A 19,600-nucleotide genomic window follows, 5' to 3' on the forward strand; every position below is an offset into this window, starting at 1 on the left:
AACCTTTGTAAGTATCTGACAGTCTTACAGAGCACCCATGTAATGAAAGAGTGCTGTAGTTCAGATATACAACTATCTTAACAGAAGTAATTAACCTCTAACTGCCAGGGAGGATTAATACGTGAAATAATTTGAACTCAGATCTTACTAATTATGTTGTTTATTTTCATTAAGATTTTTTAGACTTAACCAGACCTCGAGGAATAACTTTTTGCACATAGAGTGCAGTTTACTTCTCCCTGTGGGTTGGGTTGGGAATGAAGCCAGGAGAATCAGTCTTGGCTGGTGCCTGGTGCTCAGGACAAATTCCCCATAAAATAAAACGGGTAATGCCACAGTGGGGGGACACTAGATTTTGGGGGGGGCACTAGATTTTGAGGCAGGCAGCCAACACCCCTTCTGCTCTAGAGTACTTTATTTCAAACATTTTCACCAAGAATTACATTTCCCATTACTGCTGTCACTCACACATGTATATCCCGTGTGTGTGTGTGTCCGAGTCCTGTGTGTGATGCATTGATTTTTTTACTTGGTTAAACTTCATTTCACTAAAGAGTGTTGATCTTGATCCAGAATTATTTTATAACCTAAAAAAATGCTTCATAAACCCAAAGTTTGAAACAATCTTCCTGAGGAATATATGTTGGCAGTACCTATAAATATTTTTCATGCTTGTCATTGGTGAATTCTCTCATCAGCTAGAATATCTATTGCCAACCTATTACATATATATACATTTGAAAAATGCACAATTAGATGGCTAGACTAAGGACAATTGATTATTTCGCTTGAGTTAAATACAACTCAAATTGTCTTTCAAAGAAAAAGAGTATTTTTTAAAATTATTCAACTCTTAGAAGGAAGTAAGCCTATTCTTCTATAATGCCTGTGTGGTTAAAAGGGATTCCCTATCATTGTAAGGTTAAAAAAGGGTTTCCTGACAGTTGGTGTGATGTTTTAAAGTGTTTCCATACATTATCATCTCATTTGATCTTCAGAATAGTCTGGGCAAAGGATGCACACCCCTACAGTGAGGCTAAACTTCATCTTTCTGACCTCCGTTATGAACAAAGGGAAAATAACATCATTTACTTGACATTCCTTGTTGCTCAAGTGCTAGCCACGGCCACACTTCCTTATTCAGTTGCCAAACTGCCATGGTATCTTTTCTTTATGAAGATATTGCCTGAAATATGGCATTTAACAAAAAGAGAGTTCACATGTCTTCATGGTCAATAATCCTGTTCTTCTAGGACTCAGAGAGGGAGCCACATTCAGTAATGACACGGCACAGTTATCATAAAAACATGCACCAGGGTCCGTGTCCTACTAATAGCAAGAAGCATTTGAATACACCTTCATCTTTGCTTTCCAGCACTGTTTATACCATTGGTTGTAGAGGCCAAGTCCCTTTTTTCTCAATTTATCATAATGCTTTTTGTGAGACATTTTGTGAGTCAGGGCATTTCCTCTGGAAAGTACTTGGCATTTGCTTGTTCAGCATGCATGTGTCATTACTCCCCCAAATCCAAACTTCCTCTAGAAGATGGGCAGCAAGGTAAGTATTCTGAGCTCTGCCAAGCTCATCACACTTCCAGAACGGATGTTGTTCCCAAAAGGATAGTGTAGTGACTGTGGCTACCTTCAGACAGAACTTTTTTCAGATCCAAAATCTGACTAGCCATCATTTGTTGCACAGTCCTAGAAAACGCCTTTGCTCTTACTCTTTCAAGCAGTCTCTAGCATTGCTCTTCCATGGGCTACATTAATAGTTCTCTTGACTACACCTCAGTTTATTTGCCAACTGATAGTAATCCTTGAGAATATAGATTCTAGAATTAAACAAAAATAAAGGGTCTGTTTTTAAATACCAATTTACTTTTCATTCAGGAAACATTTATTGAGTACCTTTATGTGTCCAGTCACTACAAGGTCACTGGGGATTCAGAAATGAGACACGTAATTTCTGCTTACAGATGGAAAAGTAGCTCCTTAAAAGCCAAATGCTAAAAAAAATCAGCACCCTTCAGTTTCATCAAAAAAACTTTGACCGCTTAGATCACCAGTCTGGTTTTTGGCATTCTGTAAGCTAGAACATAAAAGTGGTTTTTTGAAATAAGCGCTAGGCAAGCTCTTCCTGCTAGGTCAGTAATAGATCAGGAGGTTATAAATGTTTCTGCCTTTTGGGAGAAGGGTATTTTACAATTTCCCTATCTGCATTCATTTGACATTCATAATCCGTACAGTTGGCAGGTATGTTGAAATGATTCAGTGTCATACTTAGGGACAGGTGTGTGTAGAGATTGATAGATGAAAATACAAAATTAACATCTTTTTATTTCCAGGTGAAGCTGTGTGACTTTGGTTTTGCACGCATCATTGGTGAAAAGTCATTCAGGAGATCTGTGGTAGGAACGCCAGCATACTTAGCCCCTGAAGTTCTCAGGAGCAAAGGTTACAACCGTTCTCTAGATATGTGGTCAGTGGGAGTTATCGTCTATGTGAGCCTCAGTGGCACGTTTCCTTTTAATGAAGATGAAGATATAAATGACCAAATCCAAAATGCTGCATTCATGTACCCACCAAATCCCTGGAGAGAAATTTCTGGTGAAGGTAAAAAAAAAAAAAAAGCTTCAGCTCTGTGCCCATTAGTCTAAAAAATCTTTGTGATCCCAAATCATCCTGTCTCTTCTGTCTCACCTTTTTAATTTCTCATATTCATCTTTCAGATTCATCCAGTTTTTGAGCTCTCTTCCTTCTGCATTGTCTCTTACTTCCTTGTAGTGCACAGGCATAGCCCTAATCCAGGCCCCAATTTTAGTTTCATACTAAAATATCTTAACGCTCCTGTCCATTAGACTCTTTCCTGGTCCTTCCCAGTCGCCACTGTGGCCAAATTGGTCTTTAGGAAACACTAGTTTCGTGTTAATCTGCCCCAAACACCTTGGCCTCCCTTTAAGCACGTTGCAGCTGTAGGTCTGAGACAGCCCGAGTTCACCCGCCGTCCTTCCCTCCCGTGCTCCCCTCCATAAAACCTGGTTGGTGACTCTTCCCAGCTACTTTCTGCATTTTGCTTAGGCCTTTCCCCTGCCTACAGTCCCTCCTCCTCACTGAAATCCTTCCGATCCTTCAAGACTTGTGGCTTATCTATGAAGTCTTCCCTGAGCCCCTCCTCTAAACTTGGTAAGGTCAACTTAGGAGATATTTTTCCTCAAGTATTCTTTTTTTCATAATTACTTATTTTCGGAACCAGATTGTAAGCTCCTTGAATGGAGGCTTTTGTCTTTCAGGTTTTTTATACCTGTTATGAACTTTATGGACGTTCTCCAGTTTATTTGCAGCCCTCCCGTGGACCAATCCTAGGAAGCAGAATACATCTGTTTTCCCTGCCCAGTAAAGGTTTTTGAGCTTGCAAGCCTGGCTTCTAAACCCATCAGGAATGCCGTGGCTGTCCCTCTTTAGTTTGATACTGCTGGGAAAGGCATACAATTTCTTCAACAGCCACATATTGAATAGAACCCTACTAGGGAAATGCCCCCACCTGAATTTAGCCAACCTTTGGAACAGGGGTCTTTTTTGTTTCCAAAAGTACCAAACCTGATCATAGGGATTAACAGCCCATTAAATGGGAAAGCTTAAGGAACAATATGTGAAGACAGTAGCAGGCTTACTTGGTAATGAACAGCTAACTGACGTATCTATGAGGGTTTCTCTTAGAGCTCCTCTTAGAGTTCCTAGGGCCATGTGGTCCACAGACCTCTTCTGTTAATCAGATGGTGAGTGTACTAAAACGAAAACCCCTGGCTATATCCCAGAGATTCCACTTCACCAGTTGGAATGATACCAGAAATGCATTTTAATAAGTACCCCAAATGATTCTGATGCACGTGGCAGACAACCACTTAAGGAACAGTGGGTGAAAGTTTGAAGTGTTTGGAACCAGAGGAGTTCGTAATTAAGATCACTGTGGTATGCAGAAGAGAAACAGAACGGGTATAACGTAAGCCGATCAGTATTTCAGATGTACTGTCACATAGCACGTAAGTCAGTATGCGGTCATATGGTTTGGTTTTGCAGCTGCTGCATTTCTTCAAATAACTGGATAAAATAAGTATGCCAGCATCTCACCATATATACGAAATACCATGAGCGTATTTGTGTAAAACCCGTTTGAGTGTGCACTTGTGGTAGAGTTACCACGTCAGGCTAGCTCCATCTGTAGAGGGAAGGCAGTGGCTTTGGCTCCTTCGCAGACCAAGCCAGGGACTAGGGAAGGGTGTCATTGGCGGGAAACAGCACGTCAGTCTGTAATCAGTATTTTAAATCATTTTGAAATAGCTAACATTAAGCACTTATGTGCTAAGCATGATCTAAGCCCTTTATGTGTATTATCTTTTCAACAACCTCCTTTTACAGATGCAGAAACGGAGACGCGGCAGCGGGTACTAACTGACCCTCTGTTGCACTGAGCACGTGCCCTGCACTGGCTCCTTAACAGAGCAGGCTCGCTCCCTAGGACAAGTGCTGTGCACGTCCAGGAAACGTGTATGGGTTACTGAACAGCTTGGCCTTGAGAGGCGGAAAACCCTCAGCCCTGTATTTCTGTGGATTGAACTGCCTTCTAGGCAGACTCACGGGTTTGGTTTGCCCCATATACCCAAATCCACATGTCTGATTTTATTTTTTCTCTTAGCAATTGATTTGATAAACAACCTACTTCAAGTGAAGATGAGAAAACGTTTCAGTGTGGACAAATCTCTCAGTCATCCCTGGCTGCAGGTAAAAAAAAAAAACCAAAAAAACAAAACAACTCTCTCTCCTCATTTGAGCCATTGATTGTAATTTGTCTTACCTAATGAAACCACTCTAAGATAACAGATTGGCCTAGACTCCGAATACTGTAAGTGTTCCTCAGTGAGGCATTTGTCCCGTGGCTGCATCTGTGGCAGTTTTGCCGTGTACCACTGAAATGCAGAACTGACGGCAGTTAGGCTCGCATGAACTAACGGCAGTGAGTTAGCCTTTTTATAGGACCTTATGTTTCATTTCACCTTTCTGTAAGATAAGCATATTATTTTGTCAAATACATTTTACTTTAAAAACATCCACTAAAAGATTCATATTGCATTGATTAGATCAGAAATGCCATTTAAAATGTTTGGCTGAATCCCCCCAAAAGCTATTGCATAGATTTGTCAAAAGATACCCCAAACTTTGGAGTAAAGAGAAGCTTTAGAACTATTTTAAAGGGAGTAAGGGGTAGCATTAACTTCAGAACAAATGCAGTCATAGTCTCCATGATTATTAAATTACCCTGGTAGTAGATTCTAAGTACTTTCCCCTATTTTGAGGAGTAAGGTATGGGTATAAGGTCAGAGTATAGAACAGAATGTTTTCGTGATTATTATTAGCCATCTCAGAAGCGTCGGGCATTTTTTTTTTCTAGTTGTAGAAACTAGTTACTTCATTAGAGATTCTAAATTTGAAAAAGTATTTAACACTGCTAATTTAAATATTACAAATATATTACTGTGTAGCAAGTACTTCGGAGTTTGGGTTGTCCATTTTGTGACTAGGGTGCTAAAAAAAAAAAAAAGGTTCACAGGATTTTGTTTCTTTTTTACTTTATAATCACTTCATTTTTTTTCTAGGACTATCAGACTTGGCTTGACCTTAGAGAATTTGAAACTCGCATCGGTGAACGTTACATTACACATGAAAGTGACGACGCCCGCTGGGAAATACATGCATACACCCACAATCTTGTGTACCCAAAGCACTTCATTATGGCTCCCAATCCAGATGATATGGAAGAAGATCCTTAATTATTAGTGAGCTAACTTCAGTAAAGAAGGATTTCATTTTAGGGACTGATGTTTTGCTACACAACTGTTTGTAGGTTGTCATCTCAAAGGGTGCAAAGACATGGGGAAAGACGGTAAGGCATCAGTGACACCAGTACTGTAGTTCATCACGAGCAGGTACAAGAGGGGAAACTGAGTAATAAAAGTACACAATGGAACCGAGACGAAGCTTTTCATAAATTTTTATAGCATAGCAATGACTGGTTTTTGTCTTTTTTCCTACTTCTTCACTTTAGTACTATAGAGGCATTAACTTTATCTTCCCTTTCCTGTTCTTGCATTATTTTTAAAAAAGGAGAAAAAGGAAAGCTGAGAGTCCAGCCATTGCATCTCTAACCACCTTGCATTTAAGAGAGAACTGAGGGGCCACCAGCATGAGGTTTCCTGTGAGGACTCAACATTTGTTGAACCACAGAGCCACAGGGGGTTTTCCTAGGTGCCCAGAAATGTTTCCTAGATGCTGGGCTATCTTACCTTTTTTTTTTTTTTTTTTTAGGTCAGTGACCTAAAAAAAGGTTAGGTTAGGTTAGGTCCCTAACCTTTGGAGCTGAATTCTTAATACGCTCTCTACAACATAAAGATTAAGTTAGTCCCCTTTTGTATGTTGGAACGGCCTCTGAGATAATTTGGGACAACTGGTGTCACAGGACCGGGAGGAGGGCCTGCTGGTCTGTCTGCTCCTCGCTCAGCTCCTCTGCTGTGTACTCCCGTTCCCACTGACGCCACTGTTGTGCCACAGCTGCCTTCCATCGTTCAGGGAGTATAGATCTGAACTGGGATTACACAGTTTATCTTTACACAGAGTTGGATAATTTGAGGAAGAAAATTATTAAAAGTAAGGCCAGTGCAGGATCAGTTAATGCTACGGAGAAGAACAGTGTATCCTTTTTTTCTTCCCTTAGTTTATTGGAAGGCTTTACAGATATCAGGAATGTTTTTAAATTATTTTAAGCAGTTTGGGGGAGTGGGTGGGGTGGAGCATGAAACAATTTATCCTTTCATTTGCTCTGCTGATACTGTAGCCCTATCCTTACATATATATTTTTTTTTAACACTTCGGCACCAGCAGCCCGCTAGAGAAGTGTTTTTCTACTCAGATATAATGTTTAAGAGGTTAGACTTTTTCATAGCTTTTAAAAAGTTACTAATAGCTTTCTCCCCCAAAAAAGTTTAAGATCTGGGACCATCGACTTATTTTTAAAAAAATAGTGGCTTTTTGTTTCTTCATTCCACAGTAATCACTGTAAACTTTCCCCCCCCAAAAAGAGCAAAAGATTTGGAGACAGAAAATCCCGTCTTAAGTCTTGGCTCCAATCTGTCTGAGCCTCAGGACCCTCAGTCTATACAATGAAGACCGTAGTTAGTTCTTGCCTCTCCCTCCCTCACAGTGCTGTTGTGAAGACAGGCTAGGTATGAGGATACTTACACTCCATAAACTAAAAACTGTGACAGTGTTAACTGTCTTTGCCCCCCTGAATCTGAGCTAGCCAAAGAAAAGAATGTCCCTGGATACAGTCGAAGCCAGAGAGGGCCTTGAGAGAGTCCTGAAGCTACTCCATTATCTGGGACTAAAACTTCAGAGAGAGTAGCCAACATGCAGTCTCCTCTTCTGAGCTCTGTACACAGTTTTACTTACCCTCACAACAGCCACAAAGTGAGCACATTATGAACTCCATCTCAGTCCCTCTGACGCCCCCGCCCCGGCACTGTGCTGTACTGCTTACCCATACACACCTCCAGGAAACCCTCCACAATGTCTCTCAGTATTTCATTCTCCTGTAGGAGTTTAAAGCATTTAATCAAATTTTGCAAAACCTTTTAGAAATGTATTTTCTCTGTGGTAAAGGATGACTTCCCCAAATCTGTCCAAAGTAAGTCTGTTTATACCAACATGCTAAAATGGAGTAATTCTCAGTCCCTAGGCACCCTATTGTGGTTTTACTGCATAAGGTGAAAATTAACTGGAATGATGTTTGCTATACTTCTATAATCAAACTTTACAAGCCATGAAATTAATTGCACTCTTTTTGTTTGTGTTGTTGAATGCCTAAGAAGTTTTCTAAAAAAATTTGTAAAGGCACTGTCAGATAATCTGGAGTTGAGTCAGTTACTCCAGATCCTGTATAACCTGCATAACCCTTTTTTTTTTGGTCTTGAAGTTTTTGTATAAGAAAATAATTGTTAGAGGCATTTGATAATGTACAAAGTAGTCTATAATGACACTGTTCAGTACATTTTTATATTTTTTGTTACATCCCACTTTTTGTAAATATCCTCGAAGAAGCTTGATAATAAAATGTATTTCCATATCACCATACTTTTCTATGTGAAAACCTGAGCCTATCTCTAGTAGAGGTATCCAAAGAAAATTTTATTTGGTTGTGTTATTTTCCCAGACCTTGGTAAAAGAATTATTTTGGAAATAATAGTATTTGTAAATGGAACTAATGCTATATTTAAAACACTGATTTTTTTTTTAACTACCTAAAATAAAAAACTCATCATTTCAATTTTATATGAAATTTGAGGTAATTATCTGGAGGTCTTATTTCTTGGCATGAAAGTTTAGAATTATAACAACTATAAATTTTTCAGGAGCTATAATCAAATATTCAACTATTGTAACTGCTACAAGACTTAAATAAGCCAAAGGCCATTCAAAGTAAACCTTCTAGGTTTTAAGATACAAGGCATTGCCTAATTCCTCCCATTAATTATAAAAACTTTTAAATAATTGAGAGGGGCCAATGTTGGGCATTTTCAGCTCCCAAAAATTCTCCAGCCAAGTCTTTGATAAAAGAAAATATGGAAAAAATTAAGGGTGACTACAAATGGCCCAAGGCGGGGCAGCATATGAAAAATAAACCGTTTACCTTCATACTTCAGAGTGAGATACAGAATGCTAGTCCTGTTCTGAGTTAAACCAAACAAGCAATAGAAAGCCGAGAGCTGATCACTGCCAGTGAACTCCCAATGTGTGGTTAAGCTGTAAGTTCAAAACGTATGGCTAATACTCTTTTCCTTTAATCTCACTGTAAATTTGTTTTGCCAATATAACAATTCTTCAGAAAGTATACATCTGGTAGTAATATAAACGTTCTGTGAACCAAAGAATGAGAACTTACAGAATGAAAACTTGACATTTATCTGAAAATGAGGGAGAATTAGCTCAAATCAGAAAATTATTCCCGCTATGTAGTCTACATTTACTCTTAACATATTTCAGGTACATGTTAGGTTTGCTAGTTTTGCTGGGACTCGATTTAAGATTTTACTTACTTATTTTGAAGGAGGGAGAGGGAGAATCCCAAGCAAACTCCACACTGAATATGGAGCCTGACGTGGGACTGGAAATCCCACGACCCCCGGGGACCATGACCTGAGTTGAAATCAAGAGTCAGACACTCCTCAGACTGAGCCATCCAGGCACCCCTAATTCTTTTTTAACTATAAAATTCACAGAAGGAGAGGGTAAAAAATTTACCACAAAGGAGAATGATTTCCACCTTCAAACCCACTTGCACATGGGATGTTTAACAGTAATTACTGGGCATCCTTTTCTTATATACAAGTGACTATCACAGAAAACAACTAGTCTGCACTAATGTATTAATTTCTATGAAATTAGTTACAAGCATTTCTTTAAAGGTAGCTTTTCCCCCAACAAAAATGGAATCCTAACTATAAAACATTCTGTACTTTTTCACTTACCACATTGTTAGCGATGGGTCAGAACACATTGCTCTACCTCATTTTTTAAAAATAATATACAGATAGTTCTATATAATCCATTCCCTGTGAAAGGCCAGTTAGGTTTCCAGTTTTTGCTAAACCAACTGGTGTTCCTGTTTACTTTTAAAAATAAAAATACAGCAACTAGCCTTATTAAAGGACTATCAGTTTCTCAGTAACTTGTTTCATCAAGCTGAAAGCACACAATTGTGCCAAAAGCCAGACACACCTTAAAAGATCAATATTTAGCTGTACTGTATGTAAGATGGGCTATTTTTAATGGCTATAAAGACATAAAATATTGTAATACTTATTTTACCTGTGATATGTGAAAGGTGTTCCCTTTATTTTGCTTTCTGCAGACTTAGGGGTAAAATGTCCTCACTGAGCTCACTGCCAGGCAAGTTCGCCAAACCCAGCTACCGGTGACACAGCGGGTTTTGATGGACTCGCATTCATCGGATGGCTTCTACTATGAAGTCTCTGATGAGGCAGCAAGGCAAAAAAGTTAAATCTTTCTCCCATCTTCTTAGGGTTCATTAACATATCATACCCTTGAAGTAACTGCTGTCTGGCCGGCTCATCTGATTTGGCTAAAAGAACCTGAAGAGAAAAAACGTCTTAGTAAAAATAACCAGCAGGATTCCTAGTTACATGCAGCAATGCTAATGACCGCTGGCTACTCAGTGAAGCAGGGCTTCAGATGGGATTTCTCATCACCTGCCTCAGAATCATGGGGTGCTTATTTAAAACACAGGTTGCTGAGACCCACACCTGTGGATCTGTATGTTTAACAAACATTCCCAGTTGGTTTGATCTACACTGTTCAGGACACTTCAAAAATTCATCCCCATGAACAAAGTCAAGTTTTCTTACTGGACATGAACACTATTCGGAAGTTTTCATTCTAACTCGTGCGGAAATGCAGGGGTATGGTGTGTACAGCGGCCCCAGCCCGGGCAGCTGGCTGCACGAGGCCTACACTACCGCAAAGATGCGGTACCCAGGGCCCACTGGCCAAGAAGAGCACCGAGGCCGCGGGAACTTACTACTTGAAACATTTCTGTGAGATACTACAAAATTAAAAGATGTAAAAAATCATTACCTTCAGCCGGACATCGATGCCCATATTTTTTAAAAACGTCTGTTGTTTTATTGGCCCTAGAGAAGCCACTTGTCCCTCTGCCATTCTGCGCAGATAACTGAAGTCCACGTCGGCTGTGAGGTCTGCTGTTCCCGGGGCAGTCAGGACGTCATGAAGCTTGTGGCCACAAAACCCCTTGAACGTAATTTTTAAAATGATGAGTTTTTGTTCCTTTATGGTTATCATTATCAAGATCAAAGAAATGCTATCATTTTAGTACAATTCACGTAACTGTTAAAAAGAAAAACATAGCCTAAATCAGTGGTTTACAAACTCTTAATATACTAGCTAGCACCCTTTCCTCAAATGAAACGCTACATGGAAAATCCGCTATAAAGTACAACACTGGAGAGCCTGAACACGCTGCCTTTCACATTTCATGACTGCCGTGCTGATGGATTAGAGAGCCCATCAGTTCACCACGTGAGTTAACTTGTTTCTTACTAGAATCAAGTGAAACTTCCATCAGACTCTACATGGTGTCTGACAAAGGGTATCCTCAACTACGTGCATCAGAACCCGCTGAGACCCTGCGCTCTGCCCAGACCTACTGAATCAGAATCCTGGAAGTAGGGGTAGGGGGTCAGCATTTTTAAAAAACTCCAGGGTTTTTTTTGCTTTTTGTTTTTTTAGATACAATAAAATGAGAAATTGAGAACCACACATCTAGAAAATGACTAATAGTAGTATCCAGTTAAATGTATTTCAATTAAAGCACATTGAACACAACCGATAAAGAACATCAAGGATGCTCAGGAAGAATAAAAGAACACATCTAGAAGGAAAAAAGACTGAAAATATGATAGGAAAAGTCCGATCACAATAGCTAGATCGAATCTGCGAAGTACTACTAAAAATTTTTTTAAATGGAGGGGGAAAATTCTTAAGAACTTGAAGAAAATCTTCCCATTTGTATTCAGATGCTAAGCAGGACCTATGCAGACCTAGGTTCTGCAGCTGAAGACGAGTGTAGATGATTCAGACCCTGCTCCAAGGCCAGTCTGGACTGTGAAATCCTATGGTTAAGGGCAACTATAACAATATGAATTAATATTCATTACAAATAATAATGTAATAGTACAAGGCTAGGCACCTTAGATACCAAAGGCAGGGATCTTCAACGAGTTTCAAACCTAACAGTAGATGAAACCGATGAACTTAGGTAAGTCATGTTACTGAGTCATACATACTCGGAAGGTATCTGTCTTTGTTCCATCATGACCATAATCCGCGATCAGTGCGGCACCTCCAGCTATTGCAATGCGCTGAGAAAGCTCCTGAACGATAACGCCGGCCTCAGGACACACTTCCACATGGTCCCGCATCTCATCACGCTAGTAAGGGAACAGGTGAATCAAAGTGCATCACTGAAAAGAACGGTTTTCTAAGAGTTTTTCTACAATGAGCATTTCTTAGTTACAGTAAAAATAAATTCCTTCCCAATATGCATTATGTTGTCTACACTCAGCCTTTCACAGGACATCCTTTTTATTATACAGAACTCCTCATTGCTCTGATGCCGTTCACTGTTTACAGACATTTTAATTTTAGTCCCTTTTATAAAAAGGCATATGCTCTCCCAAACTCCTAGATGACCAATGCATTATCATTTTATTTATAGTGATGTTATTCTCATAATTCATATAAATATATTTCCCTGGGTTGAACGTGTGGGAAAGGAATTTTTGTCTGCCTAGAACAGTGCCTGGCAAATAACAGACACTCACAAATTTGTGCTGAAAGAACAAATGTAATAAACCCGATATAACAGACCCTAACAAGCAAGGATATTATGATGCCTTCTGCTGGGGCAAAAGTATTCCAGTGATACACCCTCTATTTAGAAACCTCAGCTTATAAAGCTGTCAGTGTACCTGAGGCCCTCCCAAAATGTTCAACTAATTACTAAAAGGGTTCCCAGTAAGTGCCTATTAATCTAAAAAGTGAAATGACAATATTATAACTTGTCAACTAACTAGTATACATGAAATTTCCTAATCCCTGAGGAAATGGGAAAAAACTTTTCCTTCATTATAAAAACATACAATAACTTTGTTTCTTCCTAACACTCTCTTAAAAGTGAAGTACTGAGGCGCCTGGGTGGCTCAGTCAGTTAGTAGCTCAGGTCATGATCTCAGGGTCCTGGGATGGAGCCCTCTGTCAGGCTCCCCCACTCAGCAGGGAATCTGCCTGAGGATTCCCTCTCCCTCTGCTCCTCCCCCTGGCTCACACAGGCTCACATGCTCTCTCTCTAAAATAAATAAATCTTAAAAAAAAAAAAAAAGAAGAACTAACCTACCCTGATCTTGCCTGTAATGGCACAAAGCTAACAGATACGGCGTCACACACGCTTAGCTCTTGAGTCTCTTCTCTTCCTACTACTTAACTAGAAACAAGTTAAACTTTCAGAGTGTTTCCTCATTAAATCAAACAATAAACTACTCAGTCCCCAGTTCTATTAAATAAATTATTATGCGGGGCGCCTGGGTGGCACAGCGGTTAAGCGTCTGCCTTCGGCTCAGGGCGTGATCCCGGCGTTGTGGGATCGAGCCCCACATCAGGCTCCTCCGTTATGAGCCTGCTTCTTCCTCTCCCATTCCCCCTGCTTGCGTTTCCTCTCTCACTGGCTGTCTCTATCTCTGTCGAATAAATAAATAAAATCTTTAAAAAAAAAAATAAATAAATAAATAAATAAATAAATTATTATGGTTGAACTGTAAAAACCATGAAGTTAGCCACTTGGGGCATAAGCTGACACACCCCAGCATACCATGCTGACATTCTTACCAACTTAGACCGCTCTTCAAGATGGCAGATTCTCTTACCATTCAGCCCATTCAAATGAGAGGGAAAAATCACCACTCCCTCTTTCATGAGTGAGTACTACTAAAGTCAAGAACTAAAAACAATCATATCTCCCAGGGCCAAGGAGTAAGCTCTTGGTAGCTATGAATTTGCTTCTCACTCAGGTAAAAGAATAAGAAAAAATAGAAATGTTCACAAGTACTCAGACTGATATTTTAAACTTACGCTCTGCAAAAAAACAAAAACAAAAAACCCTTAATTGATAGGTCCATGTTTAAAAGCTTTTGTGCTGAGATGCCTGGGTGGCTCAGTTGGTTAAGCAGCTGCCTTCAGCTCAGGTCATGATCCCAGGGCCCTGAGACTGAGTCCTGCCACAGGCTTCTTGCTCAGTAGGGAGCCTGCGTCTCCCTCTGCCTGCCTCTCTCTCTGACAAATAAATAAAATCTTAAAAAAAAAAAAAAAAAGGCTTTTGAGCTTTTGAATAACTTTTTTTTTTTAAAGTTTTTTTTATTTTATTTATTTGACAGAGATAGAGACAGCCAGAGAGAGAGGGAACACAAGCAGGGGGAGTGGGAGAGGAAGAAGCAGGCTCATAGCGGAGGAGCCTGACGTGGGGCTCGATCCCGTAACGCCGGGATCACGCCCTGAGCCAAAGGCAGACGCTTAACCGCTGTGCCACCCAGGCGCCCCTGAAGTAAATAACTTCTAACGAAGAAGTTATCAGCCACAGTCCAGAAAGCAGACCTTTTTAAAACAGGCAATCTATTCTATTCAGATGACCTTCATTGAATTATGTTCCTGTCGGTCTTACAGAGGTTATTCAGTTCCAGTAAGATTCTTGCAGGTAGAATGTTAAAACATAAGGAGCATGGGGATTTTGTATAATGAGAAATAATGGAAAAAAAGGGATTTAGACTTTCACCGCCGTAATTAAAGCTTAGTAAAACAAACACTCTAAAGTAACTTGGTAAGAAAATGAAAGCTTTTTTTTTTTTTTTTTTTTTGGAGGGGGAGAGAGGAGTGGGAGGGGAGGAGTGGGAGACAGAATCTTAAACAGACCCTACGTCAGTGTGTGAGCCTGACGCTGGGCTCAATCTCACCATCTGAGATCACGGCCTGAGCCAAAATCAAGAGTCAGATGCATAACCAACTGAGCTGCCCAGGCGCCCCATCTAAAGAAGTTTCTAAAATCTATAAAATGCCCTTTCTCATACTAGTCAGTGTACATCTTATAAGAAGTGATCTTTTAAGACAAATTAAGCATGTTTTACATAGTTGGGATATGCTTTTTTTTAAAAAAAGAGAATGGATTGCCCATCCAGACTGAAAACCCGATTCAAAAAAAAAAAAATATATATATATATAATTTGCATTAGAATAACATGTAGACTCTTAGGTTTCATGAATTTCACTTTATTGTTAAAAGGCCAGGCTATCAACAAAATCCCCATATATATATATAACGTCATTGAATTAACGGCAAGAATAATCTTATTTTACCTATCCATAATTAAAATATTTTTTGTTTAGTTTGAAAATGTATACTAAAGTTATATTTTTAGGTTATGAGACAAGGCTTTCATAACTATTTGAACTCTTATAGTAAGAATGTTTTAATATAAGGTTTATAGTCACTTTTTATTATTATTATTTTTTAAAGATTTTATTTATCCATTTGACAGAGAGAGAGACAGCCAGCGGGAGAGGGAACACAAGCAGGGGGAGTGGGAGAGGAAGAGGCAGGCTCCCAGCATAGAAGCCTGATGTGGGGCCCGATCCCAGAACGCCGGGATCACGCCCTGAGCCAAAGGCAGAGGCTTAATGACTGAGCCACCTAGGCGCCCTCCCCATTATTTTTTTAAGATTTTATTTATTTGAGGGAGAGAAGAGAACATGAGCAGGGGGAGGGGCAGAGGGAGGAGAAACAGACTCCCCACTGAGGAAAGAGCCCATGCAGGGCTCAATCCGAGGTCCCGTGGATCATGACCTGAGCCGAAGGCAGATGCTTAACTGACTGAGCCACCCAGGCGCCCCTAATATAGGCTATAGTCACTTTAGATGAAAAATTACTTCAGCTTCTGTTTTTCTTATTATTTAAAGCCGTTAATTTACTTGCAAAGATACTTTCTGTCTGTCTAGAGGTAGATGTTTTGCCATATGGATATTTAGTGTAACTATATTTATACATATAAGACTTGATACTGTAGCTGTAAACTATTAAAAATTATCACCATTCTTTAAAAGATTTTTAAAAATAAAAATAAATAAATAAAATAGGCAATCTAAAGCCCAAACATTCTTGACAAGTATAGGGTTTTTTGAACCCCTAAACACAACCCCAAGATAGAAAGTCTCTTATGATTATTCCTTGAGGTCAACAGAAAGCAGTAATTGTACCATTCTGGTAGTCTAGAATCAAACTTACTGAATAAAACTAATAAAAAAGTTGTTTTGAGAATTAAATGAGACAATTCAAAGTAATACATACAAAGCGCTCAATAAATAGTCGTTTTCACAGACCTCAAGCTCTTTGGGGCAGGCAGACAATACTCTGACCATGTCAGAGGGAACTGAGGGGAAGGGAGAAGGTAAGGGACTTGCTGGAGGAAAGTGCTTACTAACTTCCTTCTCAGGTTACATTCAGATCCTGCCATCCAGAGCGGATCTGAACCAACCAGCTCCTGCCTACAGATCCTCTGCGCTGTTCACTGTTAATAAAAAGCACCTCAGATGTTATGAGCAACTCTCCCCTTACCCCTGTCAAGGAACACTAAAACAGGAACTCAGAAAACAAGACTACAAAGATTTGGTTGGCAATGATCTAAGAAGAAAAAACTTCCTACTTGGATGAAGACTTCTGCTGGGGTGACACAAGGCGCCAGAACAAACCGCAGCTTATCAGAAACTTGCGGATCGATATCAATGACTACTTCTCGCCATCCTTGTGGTGTTTTCTAAACACAAAATAATGCATAAAAACAAATTTTTACCAGGTTTTTCCTCAGAATTGCCTCTACCAAAAATAACTTATTTTTCTCCTCCTACCATATATGACAGATGACTAATATTTACAGAGTACTTTACCACTTAAAATTATTTAAACACAACACTTCATTTCCTCTGAACAGTAAGAGTCGACTGGAAGGCGCAAACTGCTGGTGTTGGTTAGATAAGAGGCGGAGCCACGGAGAGAAAACATGGCAAGTGCCCCCACTATGGAAAACAGACCCGAAGGATGAATCAGCAGCTTTTGCCAACAAATCAATACACGCTCTTACCTCAGAAATTACCGGTGCACATACACTGCCACCGAGTCTTAAATCTGCTCACTGCTACTTCAATGAGGAAACATTTTAATCTTTGGATATTAAAACTATTTGCCAAAATGTCACCGTTCCTTGTACTATAGACATTTACCATCTTATATTCCGCACATCTTCATCCCTGGAGAAATAAGCCTTCTTACTAGTTATCCTAAGAGAATGGAGGTTCTAGTTGATATTTCACTTTTGTTTTTCAATTATTTCTATTCATCAGAATTCCAAATATAGTTAATTTTAACAATAATCAAATACCAAAAATGTTGATTCTTACAACATAAGGCCCTTTGTTATTCAATTAATGACTTTATCCCATTAATACCTGAAACTTATGCACAGGAAGAACGTCAAAAAATTCATGCGCAAGATAAAAGCTGTACCCTATATAAAAACAGAAAAAAAAAGTTTCAGCATTTTTAAGGCAATACTGATTTGTTCTTTTGAGCACTAACAAGAAGAAAATGCCTAGTCCTTTGTGTCGGAACCGTGCTGCTCCTGCAGCCGTCACTACAGAGAATCATCTGGGTCCTCACCCGCTATGCAGGACAGACAAAAGAACACTCCTGTTCTCATTTTCCACACGGCAGGATCAGACAGCCAGAGCATCTCAATTATCAATTTAATCTTTTATCCCTCGCCAGGCATGAAAGAAATCAGAACTCAAATTTGTTAGTTCAAAGAGGCTCTGAACTTGCTAAAATCGTCCAAGACAGCTGAGCCCAGGGCCGGCTGCGGTGGCTTGCCCACGACCAGCCGCCCCTTGAGGTGTGAGCAGGGACTTGCCAACACGGGACGCCTGCCCGGTGCAGGCATTTCCCCCCCCCAAAGGCCAGCAAGAATGTTCAAAAGATGAGACAGTTAAACTAAAGCCACCCAGCGCTGCTTCCATCAGGCCCCACCGCGTGGGGCTGCTTCAGCATCAGAACTGTCTCAGCGGTCAGGAAAAACTAAAAGGTACAACAGAGATCGACACTGTTGTTTTCGCAAAAGCACCTGAAACTCATTGCTCCTTTTGTTAGCCATGTTATTTCCTAATACGATGCTCTTTCGAGAAAAGGATTCGCTCTTCCCCATGAGTAAGGGACCCAGCGGCACTAACTCAATCTATTAGTGTGTCCTCTGCGGCTCTGGTCACCTATCACTGCTGGGATGGGATGCGATCAAAATGATTTCATGATGTCGTGTAAAATATTACCTTTTGGAACATCGTGCAGATCTCGGTACCATGAGATTGGAATCCCAGATTTAGTAACACCTTTCATATATACGGGGGATCCAGCATTTCGCTCTACCGGGACCTTCTCTTCAGTCAGTGTTAATGCTTGAATCTCACTCAATTTTTCGCTCACCTCTACCAGATGTATTGAAATGTCACAGTTTTTCAGCACAGATCCAAGCTGACTGAAGACCTAAAGACAAAAGAAGGGGAAAATGGCAAAATACAATGTGTTGAGGAGACTTGGGGTTTTCTAACCATTTACCTCAATAATTTGCTCGTGTTACAGGAATAAAATTGGATTTCGGAAGAATTTGTTCTTCACACAAGCCACTCTCCAGCAGTCAATGAGAATCATAACCTATCCATTATACACCTTGTCCACAGAAATGATGAACGGTACACAGTTTGGTTTCCTAATGATAAAAATTAGATTGACTATAAATGAAAATTAAAGATTTAACATCCAATAAATAAGCAGATAGAGGGATCTAAAGGAAAACGAGAAAATAAATTGTATATACACGCTTGATTTTATAAAGCTGCTGTGTCTATGAAATAATCTCATCTTTGAGACGTTTAAACTGTATCCTCAGGAAATAAAATCTGAGTGGCCCTAAAAACCTGACAGTTTAACTTTGTAATTTCCACATTTTTAATTTTCTCTTAGCTACACACATTTTTATAACTGTTGTAAACATAAGGAAAAAAAGGAATATACTAACACTTTGTCAATGTTTCAATGCTAAGAATTGAATGCCAAAGCATATAGGACAACAATAGTATTTTTCATCTGAACTTAATTTTCATTGCTGATTTGCCTCCTATTTTTGAGATCTGAATATGCAGGTATAGACTAATAATAAGGACAAGATGATTTTTCCAAATTTCATTTTGAAATGAAACTACAAATAGTGGGGCGCCTGGGTGGCGCAGTCGTTAAGCGTCTGCCTTCGGCTCAGGGCGTGATCCCAGTGTTCTGGGATCAAGGCCCACATCAGGCCCCTCCACTGGGAGCCTGCTTCTTCCTCTCCCACTCCCCCTGCCTGTGTTCCCTCTCTCGTTGTCTCTGTCAAATAAATAAATAAAATCTTTAAAAAAAACAAAAAAACAAAAAAAAACTACAAATAGAAAAACTTCCCAAGAGAAAAATCCTTCAGAAATTATGATCAAGAAAAGAAAGCAACTCTATAAATATGTCTTTGTCTATTTTCTTAACATTTCTTTAAATTCTTTAGCTTTTTGAGGTTCTTAGGACTTGATCTAGGGAAGCATCCTTTATACATTTTAAGAGCTGTGGGCTTGATTTTTTTTTTTAAAGATTTTATTTATTTATTTATTCGACAGAGATAGAGACAGCCAGCGAGAGAGGGAACACAAAGCACGGGGAGTGGGAGAGGAAGAAGCAGGCTCATAGCAGAAGAGCCTGATGTGGGGGCGCCTGGGTGGCACAGCGGTTAAGCGTCTGCCTTCGGCTCAGGGCGTGATCCCGGCATTATGGGATCGAGCCCCACGTCAG

General features: G+C 39.8%; 2 protein-coding genes across 5 annotated transcripts in view; one reads left to right on the forward strand and one right to left on the reverse strand.

Moving 5' to 3' along the window:
• PRKD3 (protein kinase D3) overlaps positions 1–8,181 on the forward strand; it is an 81,357-nt gene extending 73,176 nt beyond the window's left edge. Inside the window, exons 17-19 of the mRNA XM_002914832.4 lie at positions 2,346–2,613; positions 4,694–4,779; positions 5,652–8,181. Of these exons, the coding sequence (XP_002914878.1) occupies positions 2,346–2,613; positions 4,694–4,779; positions 5,652–5,825 (528 nt within the window). The 3' untranslated portion in view covers positions 5,826–8,181. The remainder of the gene's footprint in view (positions 1–2,345; positions 2,614–4,693; positions 4,780–5,651) is intronic.
• NDUFAF7 (NADH:ubiquinone oxidoreductase complex assembly factor 7) overlaps positions 1–19,600 on the reverse strand; it is a 55,678-nt gene that overhangs the window by 19,310 nt on the left and 16,768 nt on the right. For 2 of the 4 annotated variants that reach the window (XR_002141835.2, XR_002141837.2), the window contains exons 5-10: positions 18,061–18,274; positions 17,188–17,246; positions 16,389–16,499; positions 11,931–12,074; positions 10,702–10,875; positions 9,916–10,199 (exon numbers count right to left, since the gene is read on the reverse strand). Coding sequence is in view for 1 of the 4 variants with exons in the window: in XM_002914831.4 (XP_002914877.1) it covers positions 9,987–10,199; positions 10,702–10,875; positions 11,931–12,074; positions 16,389–16,499; positions 17,188–17,246; positions 18,061–18,274 (915 nt within the window). In the remaining 3 variants the exon portion in view is untranslated. Of the gene's footprint in view, positions 1–6,339; positions 9,244–9,726; positions 10,200–10,701; positions 10,876–11,930; positions 12,075–16,388; positions 16,500–17,187; positions 17,247–18,060; positions 18,275–19,600 lie in introns of those variants that run through there. The other 2 variants (XR_002141838.2, XM_002914831.4) reach the window with 2 other exon arrangements.

The sequence above is a fragment of the Ailuropoda melanoleuca genome, chromosome 4 (assembly GCF_002007445.2).
Source record: "Ailuropoda melanoleuca isolate Jingjing chromosome 4, ASM200744v2, whole genome shotgun sequence".
Taxonomy (NCBI): Eukaryota; Metazoa; Chordata; class Mammalia; order Carnivora; family Ursidae; genus Ailuropoda; species Ailuropoda melanoleuca.